This window comes from Pituophis catenifer, unplaced genomic scaffold (genome assembly GCF_029215685.1).
Source record: "Pituophis catenifer annectens isolate HBS135680 unplaced genomic scaffold, rPitCat1.0.hap2 SCAF_5, whole genome shotgun sequence".
NCBI lineage: Eukaryota > Metazoa > Chordata > Lepidosauria > Squamata > Colubridae > Pituophis > Pituophis catenifer.
In genome coordinates this window covers 44,678,718-44,698,472 of record NW_027256885.1, presented here as the reverse complement: position 1 = coordinate 44,698,472, position 19,755 = coordinate 44,678,718, and the positions used below count along the sequence as shown (strand labels likewise).

General features: G+C 41.3%; 1 protein-coding gene across 2 annotated transcripts in view; it reads left to right on the top strand.

The window, feature by feature from the left end:
• The window catches only part of UBE2M (ubiquitin conjugating enzyme E2 M), a 70,881-nt gene extending 51,526 nt beyond the window's left edge, over window positions 1-19,355 (top strand). For both annotated transcript variants that reach the window (XM_070944535.1, XM_070944534.1), the window contains 3 exons: window positions 12,554-12,657; window positions 14,145-14,208; window positions 17,720-19,355. In XM_070944535.1, the coding sequence (XP_070800636.1) occupies window positions 12,554-12,657; window positions 14,145-14,208; window positions 17,720-17,860 (309 nt within the window). In that variant the 3' untranslated portion in view covers window positions 17,861-19,355. The remainder of the gene's footprint in view (window positions 1-12,553; window positions 12,658-14,144; window positions 14,209-17,719) is intronic.
• Window positions 19,356-19,755: the final 400 nt, after the last annotated feature.

The following is a 19,755-nucleotide window of genomic DNA, read 5'->3' as shown; positions in this document are numbered from 1 at the left end:
AACAAAAAAGAGGATACATCACTCCAAAATGTATGGGATACAATGAAAGCATACATTAGAGGGCTGGCAATGACATACTTGGGAAAAAAGAATAAAAAGAAAAGACAAAAACAGAAAAAGTTAGAAGAGGAATTTAAAAAGCTGGAGAAAGAATTGCAAAAAGATACACAAAATAAGTAAATTAAAAAACAAATGGACTTGAAAAAACATGAGAAATGAATTTATTTTATTTATTTATTTATTTATTTGCTTCAAATTTATATACCGCCCTTCTCCCTAGGGACTCAGGGCGGTGTACAGCCAAATAAAAACACATAATAAATACATTAAGAACAGATTAAAAGAAAATATCTCAATTTGGCCCAAAATTTAAAAAGACAAACAAATTTAAAATCATTTAAAAGATTTGTTAGGCCAGCCCGGCTTGTTGGAAAAGGAAAGTTTTAAGGGCACGGCGGAAGGCACAGAGGTCTTGGATTCTCCTTATCTCTGGGGGCAGCTGATTCCAGAGGGTGGGAGCCCCCACAGAGAAGGCCCTCCCCCTGGGGGTCACCAGCTTGCATTGCTTGGCTGATGGCACCCCAAGGAGGCCCGCTCTGTGGGAGCACACGGGTCGATGGGAGGTCGTCGGTGGCAGAAGGCGGTCTCAAAGATAACTAGGTCCTATGCCATGGAGCGCTTTAAAGGTGGTAACCAACATCTTGAAGTGCACCCGGAAGACCACTGGGAGCCAGTGCAGCTCGCGCAGGAGCGGTGTTATGCGGGAGCACCATGCAGCTCCCATAATTACCCACGTGGCCGCATACTGGACCAGTTGGAGCTTCCGGGTGCTCCTCAAGGGGAGCCCCATGTAGAGAGCGTTGCAGTAGTCCAGGCGAGAGGTGACGAGGGCATGAGTGACTGTGCGCACGGAATCCCGATCAAGAAAGGGCCGCAACTGGCGAATCAGGCGAACCTTACAAAAGGTCCCCCTGGCAACAGCCGTCAGATGTTTCTCCAAGGACAGCTGCGTATCCAGGAGGACACCCAGATTGTGTGCCCTCTCCACGGGGGCCAAAGACTCACCCCCGATAGTCAGCGATGGAGTCAGCTGACTATATCGGGATGCCGGGAACCACAGCCACTCAGTCTTGGAAGGGTTGAGCTTGAGCTTGTTCCTCCCCATCCAGATCCGTACAGCCTCCAGGCACTGGGCCATCACTTCAAGGGCATCGCTGGGGTGGCCTGGGGTGGAGATGTACAGCTGGGTGTCATCAGCGTACTGGTGGTATCTCACCCCAAAGCCACGGATGATCTCGCCCAGCGGCTTCACATAAATGTTGAACAGAAGGGGCGAGAGGACCGACCCTTGCGGCACTCCACAGATGAGAGGCCTCGAGGTCGACCTCTGCCCCCCTGCCAACACAAACTGCGACCGGTCAGAGAGAAAGGAGGAGAACCACCGTAACACGGTGCCCCCCATCCCCAACTCTTCCAACCGGTGCAGCATGATACCATGGTCGATGGTATCAAAAGCCGCTGAGAGATCTAATAGGACCAGAACAGAGGAGCAACCCCTGTCCCGAGCCCTCCAGAGATCATCAACCAACGCGACCAATGCCGTTTCCGTGCTGTGTCCAGACCTGAAACCTGACTGGAACGGATCCAGATAGGACGTTTCCTCCAGGAATTGTGGGAACTGTTGTGCGACCACACTCTCAACAACCTTCGCCACGAAGCGAAGGTTGGAGACAGGACGGTAGTTAGCCAATACTGCCGGGTCCAGGGAGGGCTTCTTGAGGAGAGGCCTCACCACTGCCTCTTTCAAGGTAGCAGGGAAGTGACCCTCACTCAATGAAGCGTTGATAATTCCCTGGAGCCAGCCACGTGAGACCTCCCGGGAAGCCAGTACTAACCAGGAGGGACACGGGTCCAGTAAACATGTCGCATTAAGTCTCCCCAAAATCCTGTCCACGTCATCCGGAGTCACAAAGTCAAACTCTTCCCAGATAACATTCTCAAGACTATTCCTCGTCATCCTGCCCGGATCTACCCAGTCAGAGTCCAGATCCCGCCGGATGTGAGCGATTTTGTCATACAGATATCGTCCGAAACCCTCAGCCCTGCCCTCCAGAGGGTCCTCCCGCACTCCCGGTTGAAGCAGGGAGCGGGTCACTCTGAACAGGGCCGCCGGACGATTCTCTGATGATGCAATAAGAGCAGAAAAGTAATTGGACTTCGCCGCTTTTATCGCCACTAGGTAGGTCTTAATATGCGACCTTACCAGTGTTCGATCAGATTCGGTGAGACTGGCCCTCCAACCACTCTCCAGGCGTCTTTTCCGGCGCTTCATCTCCCTCAGCTCCTCAGTGAACCAAGGAGCCGCGAGGGATCGGCACCGGGTCAGAGGCCGCAAAGGCACGACTCGATCTAAGGCTCTGCTAGCGGCCCGATCCCAGGCCGCCATCAGGTCCCCGACCGAGTCATGTGCTAGAACCTCAGGAAATGGCCCAAGCTCCATCTGGAATCTATCAGAATCCATCAGGCGCCTGGGGCAGACCCATCTTGTAGGCTCCGCCTCCCTGCGGCGGGGTGTAGTGGTTCGAAGATCTAGGCGAAGGAGCGAGTGGTCAGACCATGAAAAGGGTTCCATGTCAATATCCCCTATAACAAGGCCACTCAACCACTGGCCAGAGACAAAAATCAGGTCCAGAGTGTGACCCCCCCCATGGGTGGGGCCATGAACTAACTGGGTCAGGTCCATGGCCGTCATGGAAGCCATGAACTCCCGGGCCATCTCAGACGTCTCACCAACAGATGGCAGGTTGAAATCACCCATGACCATAAGCCTGGGTGTGTCAACTGCCACCGTGGCTATCACGTCGAGTAGCTCGGGCAGGGCCATTGCCACGCGGCAGGGAGCCAGGTACGTGAGCAACAGGCCCATCTGAGCCCCATGACCCCATCTCACAAAGAGGGTTTCACATACGGCCGTCTGTGGCACAGTGGTTTCCCTCGAACCAAGATCTTCTTTAATAATTAAATAAATTAAGAGCTTCTAAACAATTTTTTTTGAAAATGCAAATAAGCTAGGCAGATGGTTGGCATATAAAATGAAAAAAGAGAAGGAGAAAAAACTAATCAACCAATTAACAGATGAAAAAGGAATGGTATGTTATAGAAATGAAGAAAAGAAAAAAATAGTTCAAAAGTATTACGAGAGATTATATAAACGAGATAATAGCTGGAGAAAAGATAGAACAATATTTAAGAAAATCCAACCTACCTAAAATACCTGAAAATTATAAAAAGAAGCACTAGAAGGACTGGAATAACGATGATGGAATTAACAGAAGCAATAAAAAAAAAAAAAGAATGGGAAAACACCAGACCCAGATGGATTACCAGCAGAACTATATAAAATACTGCAAGATGTACTAAGCAATGTAATGTTGGAAGTATTTAATGAACTCTTTAGTAAACGCAAAGATACCAAACTCATGGATGGAGGCATATATTACTCTTATACCTAAAGAAGATACAGATTTACAACAAATTAAAAATTACAGACCGATTTCATTGTTGAATGCTGACTATAAAATATTTGCATCAATAATGGCGAATAGATTTAAAAAGTTGTTAAACGAATTTATACACATGGAACAAAATGGTTTTTTCCCAAAAGACAGTTTAGAGATAATATGAGAACAATTTTGAATACTCTGGAATATTACGAAGTGCACTCAGATAAGCAAATGGCAATGATATTATTGGATGCGCAAAAAGCGTTTGACAATGTGAATTGGCAATTTATGATAAAACAATTACAAATTATGGACTTTGGGGGGAGATTTATAAGATTTATAAATATAAAAACAATTTATAACAAACAGTCAGCAAAGGTAATGAACGGAGATATGACAGAAAAGTTTAATATAATGAAAGGAACAAGACAAGGATGCCCTTTATCCCCATTATTATTTGTATTAACATTAGAAGTATTAAATAGAAATGTAAGACAAAATGAAGAAATAAAGGGATTGAAAATCAAAAAAGAAGAATATAAACTACAAGCCTTCACAGATGATTTCGTATTTATCTTGGAGGAACCTCAACTATAGATCAAATAGAAGAATATGGAGATGTGGCAGGACTGAAAATAAATAAAAGACAAAAATATTGGTGAAAAATATTACAGAAAAACAGAAGAGAGACTTAATGGAGAAACTAGACATTCAGATTGCGAAGAAAGTAAAATATTTAGGAATCCAATTAACTTAAAGATGCATAACGGTTAAAGAGGATAATTATTATAAACTGAATAATCAAATTGAGAAAGACTTGGAGAAATGGAAAAATTTACAGTTATCACTAATGGGAAGGATTGAGATAATTAAGATGAATATATTACCGAGACTCTTATTTTTATTGCAAGCAATACCGATAAAAGTGGAAAAGAAATATTTTGAACAATTAAATAAAATAGTAATGAAATTCATATGGCAAGGGAAAAAAGCGAGAATCAACATAAAAATGCTACAAGATGCGAGACTTCGAGGAGGATTTGGACTACCTAATTGGGAACTATACTATCAGGCAGCGGCATTGACGTGGATGAAAGAATGGATTGAATTAAGAAATACAAGACTATTAACTTTGGAAGGACATGATTTACAATTGGGAAGGCATCCTTTTTTATGGTATGGCAAAAATAAGATGCACAGTTATTTTCAAAGACACTATGTAAGAATTATTATTAGTATGGGAGAATGTTAGAGGTAAATATTACTTGAAAATACCATTATGGTTATCTACAATGGAAGCGTTAATACATCCAAATATTATTAATATAGGGACTATTCTTAGATATAAAGATATACTAACAGATAAGGGGGAATTGAAAAAGAAACAAGAAATAGAAGAACAAGGGATTGAAATGGATTGGTATATGCAATTACAAATACAAACAAGATATGAAAAAGATGCTAAACTTTTTTACTTGGAAATGACAGAGCTGGATGAGATACTCACAGGAACAGATGAAAAAATGATTAAAAAGCTATACAATTACTTATTGAGTATTAAGCTAGAAGAAGAACAGGTAAAAGAAACAATGATAGCATGGGCTAAGAATTTTGGATATACAATTGAGTTAGACAAATGGCAGCAAATATGGGAAAGAAACTATAAATTAACCATGTCCATAGCATATAAAGAAAATCAATACAAAATGTTCTATAGATGGCATATGGCACCTGAAAAAATGGCAAAAATGTTTAAAGATAAATCAGCTAAATGCTGGAAATGCCATCAGATACCAGGATCGTATTATCATATGTGGTGGACGTGTCCAGAAGTGAGGAACTACTGGATTAAAATTAGAACATGGCTAGAGGAAGTGATACAACAACATATTGATTTAAAACCTGAACTGTTCCTATTGGGTATCTTACCAGAGAAATATAGTAAAGAGAATACTTATTTGATTATACATATTGTAACTGCAGCGAGAATTGTATTTGCGCAAAATTGGAAAGCAGAGAAAATCCCTTTAGAGCAGTGGTTCTCAACCTTCCTAATGCCGCGACCCTTTAATACAGTTCCTCATGTTGTGGTGACCCCCAACCAGGGGTGGGTTCTAAATTTTTTTACTACCGGTTCTGTGGGTGTGGCTTATTTTGTGGGCGTGACTTGGAGGTCATGTGACTGGGTGGGCGTGGCCAGCTGGTCATGTGACCGGGTGGCCATGGCTATGTGTATAGGTCCTGACAGGTCCTCACACTTTTGACTGGTCCTCACACTTATGACCATCCTCACATTTATGCCCGTGCAGCTTTCTTAACAACCATGTCACTCATTTCACAACTGCTTCTTTTCACCATGGCAAAAAACATAAAATGTGAGGATAGTCGTAAATTCGAGATCTGGTCAAAAGTGCGAGGACCAGTCAAAAATAACTTTTTCAGCCCTCTGAGTAGTCCATGTGCACAAAAGGACTACCCAGAGGGCTGAAAAAAGTGATTTCTGACAGGTCCTCGCACTTTTGACCGGTCTTCGCACTTATGACTGGTCATCATTTATGCCCATTGTAGCATTCTTAACAACCATGTCACTCATTTCACAACTGCTTCTCTTCACCATGGTGACAAGATAGGGCAAAAATGTAAAATGTGAGGACAGTCGTAAGTTCGAGGACTGGTCAAAAGTGTGAGGACCAGTCAGAAATAACTTTTTCAGCCCTCTGAGTAGTCCATATGCATAAAAGGATACAGCAATAGAGAGGGATGAAGGAAGGGAAGGGAAATTAGAGTAGGAGTGAGGGTAAGAGAGGGAGGAAGAGAGGAGGAGAAGGAGAAAGGAAGAGGAAGTAGGGAGGAGAAGAAGAGGGGCAGGAAGAGAAAGTAAGAAGGAAAGAAAAGAGAGAGGTGGTAGGTTTGAGGAGAAAGATTGCTGTACAATAAAAAAGATGAAAGGGAAGAAAGCCAACCCCAAACAAATATAAAGATATTAAGATAAAGAATGAATTGTTAAACTTTAAGGAATAAAAGAGAATAAATATGAATAAATAACAATAATTAGAAACACACATACAAACGTACAATGTATTTTCTTTTGTAGGAAGTTAGCACCCACCCCTTTCCTGGAAGAGTGAAATATTTTAGGAAATATGAAAAAGGCAGAATATTATATTTCCCTGGGATAAGCATGTTTTGAAGCAGCTCCCATCTTCCTGCCCCCACCCTTTGTCAATGGGCCATTAAGGCCTGGGCCAGTCTATTCTACATAACAAAGATCTACCTCCTTCAGGCAGAGCCATAGTAGGAATTGCCCAAGATCCAATAAAGATAGGATTAGCCCTCTACCCATCTAGCAACAGAAACTCACCACATGTGACCTGGGAAGCACATGAGACCATCAGCCAGAAGGCTAGCTAAGACTCCCACCCCCTGGGAGTCTGACAACCAATCAGGATACTCTTTCGTGGCCCCAAGAAATGCAGAGCCAGAGAGAGCATAAAAACCTGAGGATTTACTGTATCTGCCCCTTTTCTGTTCAGGAACTCAAGCCATGTGATCCTGTCCACCATTAAACCATCTTTCCAAGCAGTCTCCACGTTTCCAGTGTCTTTTTCCCCACTTGGAGCAGAACCTAGAAGATTTCTTCCAACACTTTGAACAGAGTATTTGGCCGGTTCACAAATTTAAACAGTGTTTAGTCATTTCAATTAAATTTACAATTTCTATATTTCCTTTTTGCCATATTTATTCCTCATCTATTTTTGTAAAAAACCAATATTACCCTTCATCCTCATCTCTAATCTTAATCAAATTCAATTTTTCCCTTCTATTCTATATTATGCCCCTTCCCATTGTCATCTATTTTTATATCCATCCTCACATTGGTTAATTATGTAATATTACAGTTGTTTAATATAAATTCAACATTTTAATATAAATCAATTAGTTATATAACTACCTTTTTTTTTTTTATTGAAAAAGTTTTTCAAATACAAGTTTTTCCCCCTTTTCCTCCCTTCTTCCCTAACCCCCCCTCACCACCCATCCCCCCCGTGACTTCTTCTTCACAACAATAAGCTAATTCATAATTAATTACATAATATTTTACCATGCCCTTACTCACTCCTCAAAGTACTGACCCTTAGCAAAGTATTCTTATAACTCCGCTTTTCTCCGCTTTTCACAATCTACCCTTTTTCTCCTCCCCCAAACTTATAAAATATTATTATTATTACAACAACATAACCTTTACTTTTATATATATTAATTTAACATTTCAAAGCAGCCTTCTCCAAATTTAACATTTGTTCAGTTCTATCCGATTCTTCCACTCCCCAAAATATATGACTTAAAAATCCTTTTTCTTAAACTAATCAATCACTAAACTAGCCTATTTCAACCCAGTTTCCTGCAAGATTACCATGCACTACAATTCTAAATATAATCCACTGCCCACTCTGCTAAAATATACATATGTCTATATATACATTCCATTTTATAAAAAAAGACAATAACTTTAAATTTATAATTCATTTAGTATCTTCTTTGATGTCTTTCCACTAGATTGTTAAATCCATCATCCATAATAGGGTAACATAGCATCCTGGTGCAACAGTTTATTCAAAATCTTCAGTCATCTTCTGCCCCCATCAATAATGAATATCCTCATGTATATATAAAAATAAAAACAACCACCCGAGTGACATTATAATTATATTCCATATAGTTGTAATTGTGGTTTTCATCAGGATTATAAATCCCCATCATCTTTGTGGGTAACAGCCAGATCTTCTGCATGCCCCAGCATGACTCTCTTGCCTTGTAACTCAAAATAGTTATAATATATTTATCGGTAAGAGAAATCCAAAATAGATAGTTCAAGTTCAAATCCAACAATGTAAGGCTCTTTCCACATCCCAAAATCACGGCATTGCAGAGATCTGCCACTTTCCTCAAGATAGTATTAAACAATAATTCGCCTCCAATATCTTTTCACATATTCATTTATTTTTTTTTTAAAATCCCTGGCTTCACTGTTGCTTGGTTTAGAAACTACTATTTCTACGAGATCTGTTTCTTTTCTTTTTCTTTTGCGGGTTGCATTTCCATCCAGATTTCCTTCCTACAAGTTGTGTATCAGCTGATCGGTTGTCATTCTGCTTTGTAAATTGATCTTGTTGGTTTTGTTTTATTATCTCATATGTCTTTTCCTTCACTTGTATATCAACTGGTTGATTTACGCACTTGTCTGTAAGTTGATAGTTCATCACATTAAAATCAGATGACACTGCTCTCAAATTTATAGACAGTCCAGCTGGGGTATCCAAGGAGTCCAAAGACAGTTTATCTACCACAGCCTCTGTAATTTGATGTTTTCCCTTTATTTCCAACTCCTTTTGCTTGTCCTGTGTTATGCCTAAAGATGTTAAATTTATTTTTAAAAATTTTTGATAAAATTCTTCCGCTTTTTCGACTGTATCCAGTTGGTATCTTACTCCTTGGTGTCTCAATATTAAACCAACTGGGACGTCCCACCTAAATAGAATATTCCTTTTTTTTAACTCATTCACTAGAAAACCAAATTTCTTCCTCTCCATTAACATCTTGGGCGGGAGTTCCTTAAAAATCCAAATCTTTCTTCCACGAAATTGCAAAGCAGAGTCATAAGAATTCTGGACAATATTATTTCTAATTTCTTTGTCTGTAAAATAAATCACCACATCTCTAGGCAATTGCCTTTGTTTTGCCAACCAGGAGTTTATTCTATAAATTCTGTCAATCCTGCAAAACACTTCATCAGGTTGAACCTTTAAAATCCCAGCCAGAATTTCAGAAGATATCTTCCTTAAATCATCTCTGTCATCTTCCTGCAAACCTCTCAGTCTAATTGCATATTCTGTAAAATTGTATTGGATCATTAAAACTTCTCTTTCAATCCTCTGTTGTACATTTTCTTCAATAACAGTCTTTTGATCAGCCTCCATTTTAAGTTTGTCTTCTGAACTATTATCCTGAATGTTTGCCAAATCCTTTTTAATTTTTTGGATCTTGTCATCCAAATTCTCCTCAGTTTCTTTCATTTTAGAGTTAGTATTTGCTTCCAACTGAGTCATAAAGTCTGCTAAGCCATTAGCTACTTTTAAAATCTTTCGATCCAAAAAGCCAAACTTAGATTTCACCAGTTCACCAATTTCTTTGATTTCCAACTTAAATTTTTCAAGTTGCTGATTCACAATCTCATCCCTTCTTACAATCTCCTCAAGAAGAAATTCTATTATATTAAAGTCAGGTTTCTGTGACTGGAGAGTTAAAACTTGTTGATGTAATTTATTAATGGGGGAATCCCCCCCCACTGCCTGTTTGTCTAGTTTTATAAGTCTCAGTGCCATTTTTCCACGCAGACAAAATTTACTGGAAAAGAGAGAAAAAAAAAACTTTTTTCCAACCAAGATCAATATCAAATCCTCAAAGAGAAAAAAGAAAAAAGAAAAAAAAAACAGAAATGAGAGTGAGATTTTGCCTTCAGTTACAGCCAAAAGTATTCATTCTGCTACTTTGTAATTGAAAACGGAAGGAGTTTCCCTTTCAGCCTCTCTTCAAGCCGCAGCAGCAATCGCCATTTTAAAAAAAAACTTTTTTCCCTTCACTTCACTTCTTAGGCAAAATAGAATAAAAGGAATACTTGCGCTTCAGGATCAAAGGTCCAGCTCATATCTTCTTTAATTAATTTATTTGACAGATTTACAGGCTTGCTTTTGCCCCCTAGCTCTGCGTGTAGCAGAGATTTCCCAGAGCCCGGAGCGTCGGCTGGGGATACGGGGAGTCTCTTCCGCTCCCTCCCAAAAGTAAATAAAAAACTTTTGGGATTAGGCAGAGGACTCTACCCACCCCAGCCGGCTCTATCTCCGTTTCCTAATGGAAACGGAGTTTTTTCGAGCCGCCATTCCGCTGAAAAAGGCGGCTCTTACAGGCAGTGGGTTCGACGATCCCAGAGGAGCGTCCAGCGGGGACAAACAGCAAACAGGAAGTCATATAACTACCTTTTTTGTATATTAATCAATATGAACATGAATATTCCAATTATTTCCATGCAATCCAATTTCTTACAAATCAATTAATTATATTTACCAATAATAATAAACCAAATAATTTCCCCCATATATTCCTCCAAACCACAACTTAACCATTTCTGCTTTCAACACAGTATACAATTAATAGTATCTCAATTATTACAATTCTCTAGTTAAATAGAGCTTTTTTTCTTTTGTGTTTTAAAATCTTGAACTCTCCTCTTTTTCCCTAAATTTCCCATTGTTTGCACCTACCTTTTTTGGTGAGGAAAAAGAAATCTGCCTGCCTAATTTTCCAGCTTGCAGCAACAGCAAAGCCAACAGCCTCTTTACTTCCAGTTTCGTTTTTCAGCATAGCTAGGGGAAAAAAAATCAGCACTCTTTGCAAGCAAGCAGCAGAGCCCTGAGCAAAACAGCTGAGAGCAAATCAACTGAGGGTGGGAAGCTGATCTAATCCAGGGCTAATTAGCCTATGCTGAAGCTGCGCGGGCCAATAAAATTACAAAAAACACCGAACCATTTGTTAAATTGCTGGCTCGCCCGCCCCTCGCCCACCACTATTTATTGACAATAAATAGTGGTGCGGAGGGGCGGGGCAAGCCAGCAATTTAACAAACGGTTCGGCTGCACCACTGGCTATAGGGCAGCCCTTTGAAGCCCCGCGGCAAGAATTTAAACCGGTTTTTTTCCTCTAGCCATCAGCTGGGACTCAGGAAGCAGCAATAGATTGGGAGTGGGCGGGGTAAGCGAACGGCCGGCGATCCAACAGAGGCAGAGGGTGAGGGTGAGTGAAGGTGTAGGGGGGGGCCGAGAGAGGGCTTTGGCGACCCCTGTGAAATGGCCGTTCGACCCCCAAAGGGGTCGCGACCCCCAGGTTGAGAACCGCTGCTTTAGAGGGAGAAGTAAGTAAGAAAATATTGGAATGTACAGAAATGAATAGATTAACATTGGTAATTAAAGAAAAGGAAAAATCGGAGTATTTTAAAGTATGGGGGCAATTATATCAATGGTTAGAGAAGAGATATATTTAAAAATTTAGATAATTGATAAATTAATATAAACATAAGAAATTTGGGAAGAATGATGTAACAATCTAAATGAAAATATAAAGGTGTGATAGAAATATAATATGAAAATGATGGAGGAGGGAGTAGAAGACACAAAATACGTACTCAGATGAAACACTGAATGATTAAGGATGTATTGTTTGTATGTTTGTTTTAAAAAATAAACTTTTTTTTTTTTAAAAAGAATATTTAAATTCCTGCCTTTAGCACTAAGACATGATGCAAAAAAGCTACTGTCTTTGAAACAATTGCATTTTTATTGCATCCTTCCGAATTTTCAGAGTAGTATGCATGGTTCATTATTTTACTCTATGGTTGTCATTTGGATCCTTGTCAGTGTTTGTACTCATAAGGAGCTCATAATCTCAGCAACTCAGTTGTAGCAACTGTTGTATTGATTGTATTGCTCTACAATCAAGTTCTTAAAACAAAGAAAGCAATGTAATTGAAACAGCCATGCAAGCAAATACTTCACATTTTGAAATATTCATAAAATTGAGTAGTGGACATTGATTATCTGGACACGTTATATTGTACACATAGATAGAGAAGCCAGAACTCCTCTCCTGTTTCCCCATTCTAGTTTGGGGCATTGTATACTTCAAAATATAATTTATCTTTTGTACCATTGAGATGAACATGAATTTGGGTAAACTCCCAGAGGCAGTGGAGAACGGGGGGGCTGGTGTGCTATGGTCCATGGGGTCGTGAAGAGTCGGACATGACTTAGCGACTGAACAACAATAACAACCATTGAGATATGGCAAAACCCAAAATCTACTGGCAAGAAATTAGTGAAGAATGGGAAAGCCTTAGATCGCTATGTGGATGGCCCCATATTTTTGGAAAGAATATTAAATGGACCATAATGAACATGAAAAAACTGACAGTGTGTCTCTGTTTTGTGTTTTATTTGCAGGTGGGGCAAGGTTACCCACATGACCCCCCAAAAGTCAAATGTGAGACTATGGTATATCACCCAAACATAGATTTAGAAGGCAATGTTTGCCTAAATATCCTCAGGTACAAAACATGTTCTGTTGTTCTAATACAGGTAGTCCTTGAGTTATGACCACAATTGAGCCCAAAATTTATATTGCTAAGTGAAACATTTGTTAAGTGAATTTGCCCCATTTTACAACTTTTCTTGCTACGGTTGTTAAGTGAATCATTACATTTGTTAAGTTAGTAACTTGGTTGTTAAGTGAATCTGGATTCCCCATTGACTTTGCTTGTCAGAAGATTGCAAGAGGGGATCATGTGACCCCAGGACACTGCAACCGTCATAATTATGAACCATTTGCCAAGCATCTGAATTTTGATTATGTGATCAGGTGGATGCTGCAACAGTCGTGTGAAAACCAGTCATAAATCACTTTTTTCAATGCCGTTGTAACTTTGAACAGTCACTAAATGAACTGTTGTAAGTCGAGGACTACCTGTACATTCTCTTCTCATTCCTATTATTTTCTTCCTTGCAGGTTTAGAGGAAGTTTTAAGAACAAATATTGTTGTTAAAGTATCAAACAACATATAAAATATTTTCTTTTTGAAGTGAGTGAAATGCTTGTATAAACATGTATTCACTCACTGACTGCTCAACTACATTTATGATTCACAGATCATAGGAAATAAGAAGCAGGCAAGCCTTTGCTTATGAACTCTTTCTCTATGGTCCCCAGAGTCTCCTTGACCATTGCTGAAAATTGGTGGCACAGTTTCTTACCATCTTAAGGCAAAGACATAAAACTTTACTGCAAGTCCTACATTTTACCACAATTTAATTTTTTAAGAAAACATTAGCACCACCCACTTTGCATCACTGCCCATCCATTGTGGCCCTTGGTTTGCACACAAAATGTTATGTGTGACTGCCAGGTTTCAAAAATTGTTGACTTCTGTGCCACGCCATGGATATGTTGGTTGTATTCATGTAACACAGACAAAACCAAACAATCCATTATAGTTTTGTGTTTATGAAACTAGCTACACTAAGGAGTAGAAAAGAGCCTGCAGCAATCATGCCAAACCTGGTGCCCTCAGCATGTATTGAACTGGAACTGCCCTCAGCCATAGACAGTATGGATTAAGGAAGGCAGTCTTCCATTCTAGTGGGTGTATTTCTGAACACTGCTGACTTTATTTTGGAATGTTGAACATATTTGTTTTTTGTTTTTTTAAAACCTGTTATGCCTTCATAATTAGAAGGGCGATAAGGAAAAAAAAATCCTGAAAGAGGCTTGTCAATAATTTTAGTTTTGGGATATTGCCAGTGGGACCATGAAAATGTAATTAAAATGTGTCTTATATTTCAAAGGTCTGATTCTAAGAACTGTTGACTTCATTTTTTTAAGGATTTGGGATATTAAACATATTTCAGTTTGGATCAATCTTCATAAAGCTTTTTTTAAACAATGTGAATCTAAAACAAGATTGTTTTGTTATTTTTTTAGTTGGGTAAACTTTCCTGACCCCGTGCTCATTTTTTTCATTATTTTTCTGGCCCACAGAGAGGACTGGAAGCCTGTACTAACAATAAACTCTATAATTTATGGCCTGCAGTATCTCTTCTTGGTAAGTATATGTGGAAAGAAGGTGTGAAACAATGGCATTAAGGCTGGAGCACTATCTTCCTTCTCAGTCTGAGCAGGAAGAATGAATGTAAGATTGGGGGAGAAATTATACAGAAGGCAAAGCACAGTGTGCTCCTGAGAAATCCAGTACACTGGATTAGAGGGATAGCAAGTTTGTGTCATTACATTTTGGGAAGTTATGTCTGATGTGCTGTCTACCAGTTGGAATGGGAATTTGCCTGTACACAAGACTGTACTTGATAATATCTGCAAAATAAAACTGTTGGAAAACTTTATAGGGCATGGCTAATGTGAGAATGTTTGCAGGGTAGAGTGATTTAAATGAAGTTTTTAGCTTTCTATTACTAAGCCGCTGGGCGAGATCATCCGTGGTTTTGGGGTGAGGGTACATCAGTACGCTGATGACATTCAGCTGTACATCTCCACCCCAGGCCACCCCAGTGATGCCCTTGACGTGATGTCCTGCTGCCTGGAGGCCGTACGGGTCTGGATGGGGAGAAATAGGCTCAGACGCAACCCTTCCAAGACCGAGTGGCTGTGGCTACGCGCGTCCCGGTATAGTCAGCTGACGCCATCGCTATCTATAGGGGGTGAATTTCTACCCCCCACAGAGAGGGCTCGCAATCTGGGCGTCGTCCTGGATGCACGGCTGTCTTTAGAAGAGCATATGACGGCCATGGCCAGGGCGGCTTTTTATCAGGTTCGCCTGATTCGCCAGTTGCGTCCCTTTCTGGACTGGGACGCCTTGCGTACAGTCACTCACGCCCTTGTTACCTCCCGGCTGGACTACTGTAATGTTCTCTACATGGGGCTCCCCTTGAAGAGCACCCGGAGGCTCCAACTGGTCCAGAATGCGGCCGCGCGGGTAATTATGGGTGCAACCCGTTGCGCCCATGTAACACCTTTCCTGCGCGAGCTGCACTGGCTCCCAGTGGTCTTCCGGGTGCGATTCAAGGTGTTGGTTACCACCTTTAAAGTGCTCCATGGCTCAGGACCTGGGTACCTACGAGACCGCCTTCTGCCACCAATAGCCTCCCACCGTCTAGTTCGCTCCCACAGAGAGGGACTCCTCAGGGTGCCGTCGGCCAAATTATGTCGGCTGGCGACACCCAGGGGGAGAGCCTTCTCTGTGGGAGCCCCTGCCCTTTGGAATGAACTGCCCCCGGACATACGCAAGATCTCTGACCTCCGAGTTTTCCGCTGTGCTCTTAAGACCCTGCTCTTCCGACAGGCAGGGCTAGCTTCATAAATTGAGTTTTAAATTTGGAATTCTTAAATTTTTGGGTTTTTTAGTTAATTGGCCTTAAATGTAATACTTTTAATAATTTTTTAAATTTAAATTGTGATATTTGTATTGTGTTTTTACCTGGCTGTACACCGCCCCGAGTCCTTTGGGAGAGGGGCGGTATAGAAATAAAATTATCCTTATCCTTATCCTTATTGTCTCCTGAAGAAACTTGACTACTCACAATTAATAGTAATAGCCCGTAGACTTATATACCGCTCCATAATGTTTTACAGCACTCTCTGAGCAGTTTACAAAGGTCAGCATATTACCCCTAACAATCTGGGTCCTCATTTTACCGACCTCGGAAAGATGGAAGGCTGAGTCAACCTTGAGCCAGTCAGGATTGAACTCCTGGATGTGGGCAGTTAGCCTGCAATACTGCATTCTAACCACTGCGCCACCACGGCTCCTTAAAGCATTTGTTTGCAACAAAATGGGACTTTACTATACTATCCAAGAATATGATCTCGAAACCCCTTTGTCTTCTCCCTCCTGTTTTGCAATATAGTGTCAGCATGATCCTAAGCACATTAACCAAGAAACACTATGTTCAGTGAATATTACATCACTGCATTTATTTTTATGGAATAAATTAGAAATTAAAGAATGTTCCACTTACTGAGACTTTTAATAATTAACCCAGACAGTAATTCATTATGGCATAAGAAGTAAATATCCATGTCAATGTGTGATACCCTTGAACTTGAAGTGGCATGCTGGGACCACACTCCAAAATGTTAGTGGGGCCAGGGCAAAATATAAATATTTTGCTTGTATATAATAAAGATTTTATATCAAACACATTTAATATTTTTCTACTTTTGTCATTTCAATTTGAGAAATACAATTTGGAATGCTTAGAATAGATTATGTTCCTTTGGCCTAAATATTCATGGTTTATATGAAAAGGGCACTCCATAACCTATTGTGTTAATGCTTACTGACTTATTGTATTAATAACTTAGTGTCCTTTTTCACCTATAAAAGTAAGCTTTAATCACCATTTTAAAGAAGATGGATGGATTGGGTTTTAATATTTTTGATAATATCTATAGGGCATTGAAGTATAATTAAAATCAGGTGGTTATAAAGTGGCATTACTTTTTAAAAGAAATATAAACAATACATGTATTTTTAAATGTATAAAATTGAATTTTTGTACAGCCTGACTTGTACACATTATATGACAAGTAGTACAAAAATTCCTCTGGGCTTTTAACTTTCTAATCTATTGGCAAAAAAAAAAGATCGTCTTCCAAAAAGCAGTTCCATTTCATCACAAAGGTTCCATATTTTGGGTGTCTGGTTCATCTTACAGTTTTGAGTTGATTGGTATAATGATATGTGGGTGAAGAGAAGCTGTCTAGAGAACAAGCATAAAAGAGGGTGCATAAGCCACAGCTGCATACAGAGGGCGGAGCAAAAGGCTCTGGGGGGACACTCCCTAAATTATCAGGCTGTAAAGATGACAGCAGGAAAATTATACTTTGAGACTTGCAAGATTCTTTTAATGTAGTTTTACAGTAAAATAGAATTAGCTTATCTGGTGATACTTTCTGTCTGGTCTACTGAGTAAGGCTGACATTGGTCTTACAAGTCTCAATGTACAATTCTCCTGCCCTCACTTATTTAATTATTTATTAGTTCGATTTATATGCCGCCCTTCTCCGGAGACTCAGGGCGGCTTACAATGCATTAAGCAATAGCCTTCATACTTTTGTATATACCTGCTTAGTAGGGCTTTCGGGGCCCCCTAAGTGGTGTTCTTTTTTATACAAAGTCAGCTTATTGCCCCCACAATCCGGGTCCTCATTTTACCTACCTCAAAAGGATGGAAGGCTGAGTCAACCTTGAGCCTGGTGAGATTTGAACTTGCAGTAATTGCAGGCAGCTGGCAACTAAGTGCTACTTTAACAGCACTTAGTCCACTGCGCCACCAAGGCTCTTAGTTACTTTTACAGCCCAATAAATTAGGAAGGGTCCCTCCTTTTGGAGTAGTGCTTATGCTAGTTGACAAATACAGGGCAAAATTATAGAGGGTGAAAACTGACTTTTTAGGGGATAAAGGATCTAAGATAGGAATAAGATACTGTCACTTATTCTTACAGCCTGATTAAAATGGATTCCTTGTCCTCATCCAAGGTCCTCATCCTTAAACTGCAACAAGACACTGGCATTTAATGGTGTTCTCTTCCCTCTCTAGGAGCCAAACCCTGAAGACCCCTTGAACAAAGAGGCTGCTGAAGTCCTCCAGAACAACAGACGCCTGTTTGAGCAGAACGTCCAGCGCTCGATGCGGGGTGGCTACATTGGTTCCACTTACTTTGAGCGCTGCCTCAAATAGAACTGACCGGCTCCAGGCACAAATTTGCTCCCCCTCCCCTCATCTCCCTTCTAGTTTTTCTAAGGGATTCTGCCAACACCGCTGCCATCTGCCATCAAGGGGGCACAGGAGTCAGGAATTGGCAGGGGTCCCCTTCCATCTTCTTTCTCTCCCCCTCCCCCCCATTGCCCCCTGCCAGCCTGGGTCTTCAGCAGCCACTGTCTCACCAGATCCTTATACTTCCCTCACTGCTCGCTCTCTATGCTGCTGTGGGGCGAGGGTAAGGTTACTGTTGCTTCTTTGTCCCACCCACTGTGTTGAGTTAACCACCTGATCCTGACTGTGTGAGACTCCATTCCTGGTGCCCATCAGTCTTTCTGAGAGATGTGGTTTTGCAGTTAAGAACAGAAGGTTCCCTATATGCTCTGGCATTTTCTGCTTGCAGTGCAGTGTTACTCAGCTGCAGGATCTACAGGCTCTCCTTTCCTCCCCTGCTGGGCACCAAAGTTTCTGACTGCAACTATTAAATGGGGGAGGCACTTGAGGGCTGGAGCAAGACGCTCAGATGTCTCCACTTGGCCCCAGGTATTGCGGCTCATGGGGGAGGGGCTGAATCAGCCTTTTTCTTTTAGGATCAACTGCCTTGTATGTCTGGTTTTTAAGTAAAAGCTAATAAAGCCACCACCACCAAGGGTCTATGACAACTCGCTGTTGCCACCTCACCTGGCCAACTCACCGCAGGGACAACTTGCCGTGAGCCTGGGTATTCCACTCCAGTTTCCGAAGCTGGCCTGGCTTAAGGGAGGCAAAAGTTCCTGCCAGCCTGCACTCCTTCTTCGAAGGCTTTCTTGCCTCGCTTTCCAGGCACACACCCTGCGAAAGGCAGGCTAAGCAGGAGTCATTGTTACACACAGAGAGAGACACACCATTCTGAGCTTGGGGACTTTCATCCGCATCCAAGCTGGTGAGCTGCTGATCATGCCCAGGCTTGGGGAGGGAGCTCTCCTTCAGCATTCTGCACTGGACCCTGACAGTTCCCAGGCGGGGAGAGGGGCAAGCAGGGAGGGTGACAGGGCTACTCGCTCCCAACGGTCATCGCTGCGAAGGGTCTTCCCTCTGAAGCATCCAGCCCAGAACAATGACTCCACATAGCCCACCTGCAATCCTTCTCCAAAGGCTTCCTTGCCTCGCTTTCCAGCACACACACCCCAAAAGGTGGGCTAAGCAAGCATTGTTCCACATAGACACATCATTCTGAGCTTGGGGACTTTTATCTGTATCCCATGAGGTGTCCCATGGCGAGGTGCTGGCAGGGAGTTGTCCCATTCTGCACCACCAATCCCACCAATGCTAATGGTAGTAATAAAAGTAATAGGGACACTGCTGATCCCATTGTTGTCTACGAGGGCCTGGCCAACAATGAACTCTACTCTGCATCTCCAGTGACTCCTGGAAGTCTGTGGCCAACATAAAGCCGCTGTAATTCTACTGTGTTGGGTTATTAAAAGGGGAATATTAGCACATCCAATTTGCCCTTTGCCTCTCATTTTCTGCTTCCATCTTCCCTGGTTGGTGCACGGGTGGAGAGGGCAGGGGAAAGTGATGTGTATTGGTTGGGACTGCCGCCACAGGAAATAGCATCACTGGAGATGGTTTCTAGATGGAAGGGACTGGAGGTGAGTACTGAGGTGATGGAAACATTTTAAGAAAAACTTGTGACTTTGAGACACTAGTTGGACACATTTATCCCATTAATAGAATTACAGAATACTCTGCATGCATATCTCGACATCTCAGTGTAGTCCTTAGAATACAACTGACTATTACCGTTTTGTGGTAGGATCTAACAAAGGTGTTGACCTTCCACCATAATCCTGTTTTGCTGACGATCCCTTTCACAATCTTCCTCTAGAAAA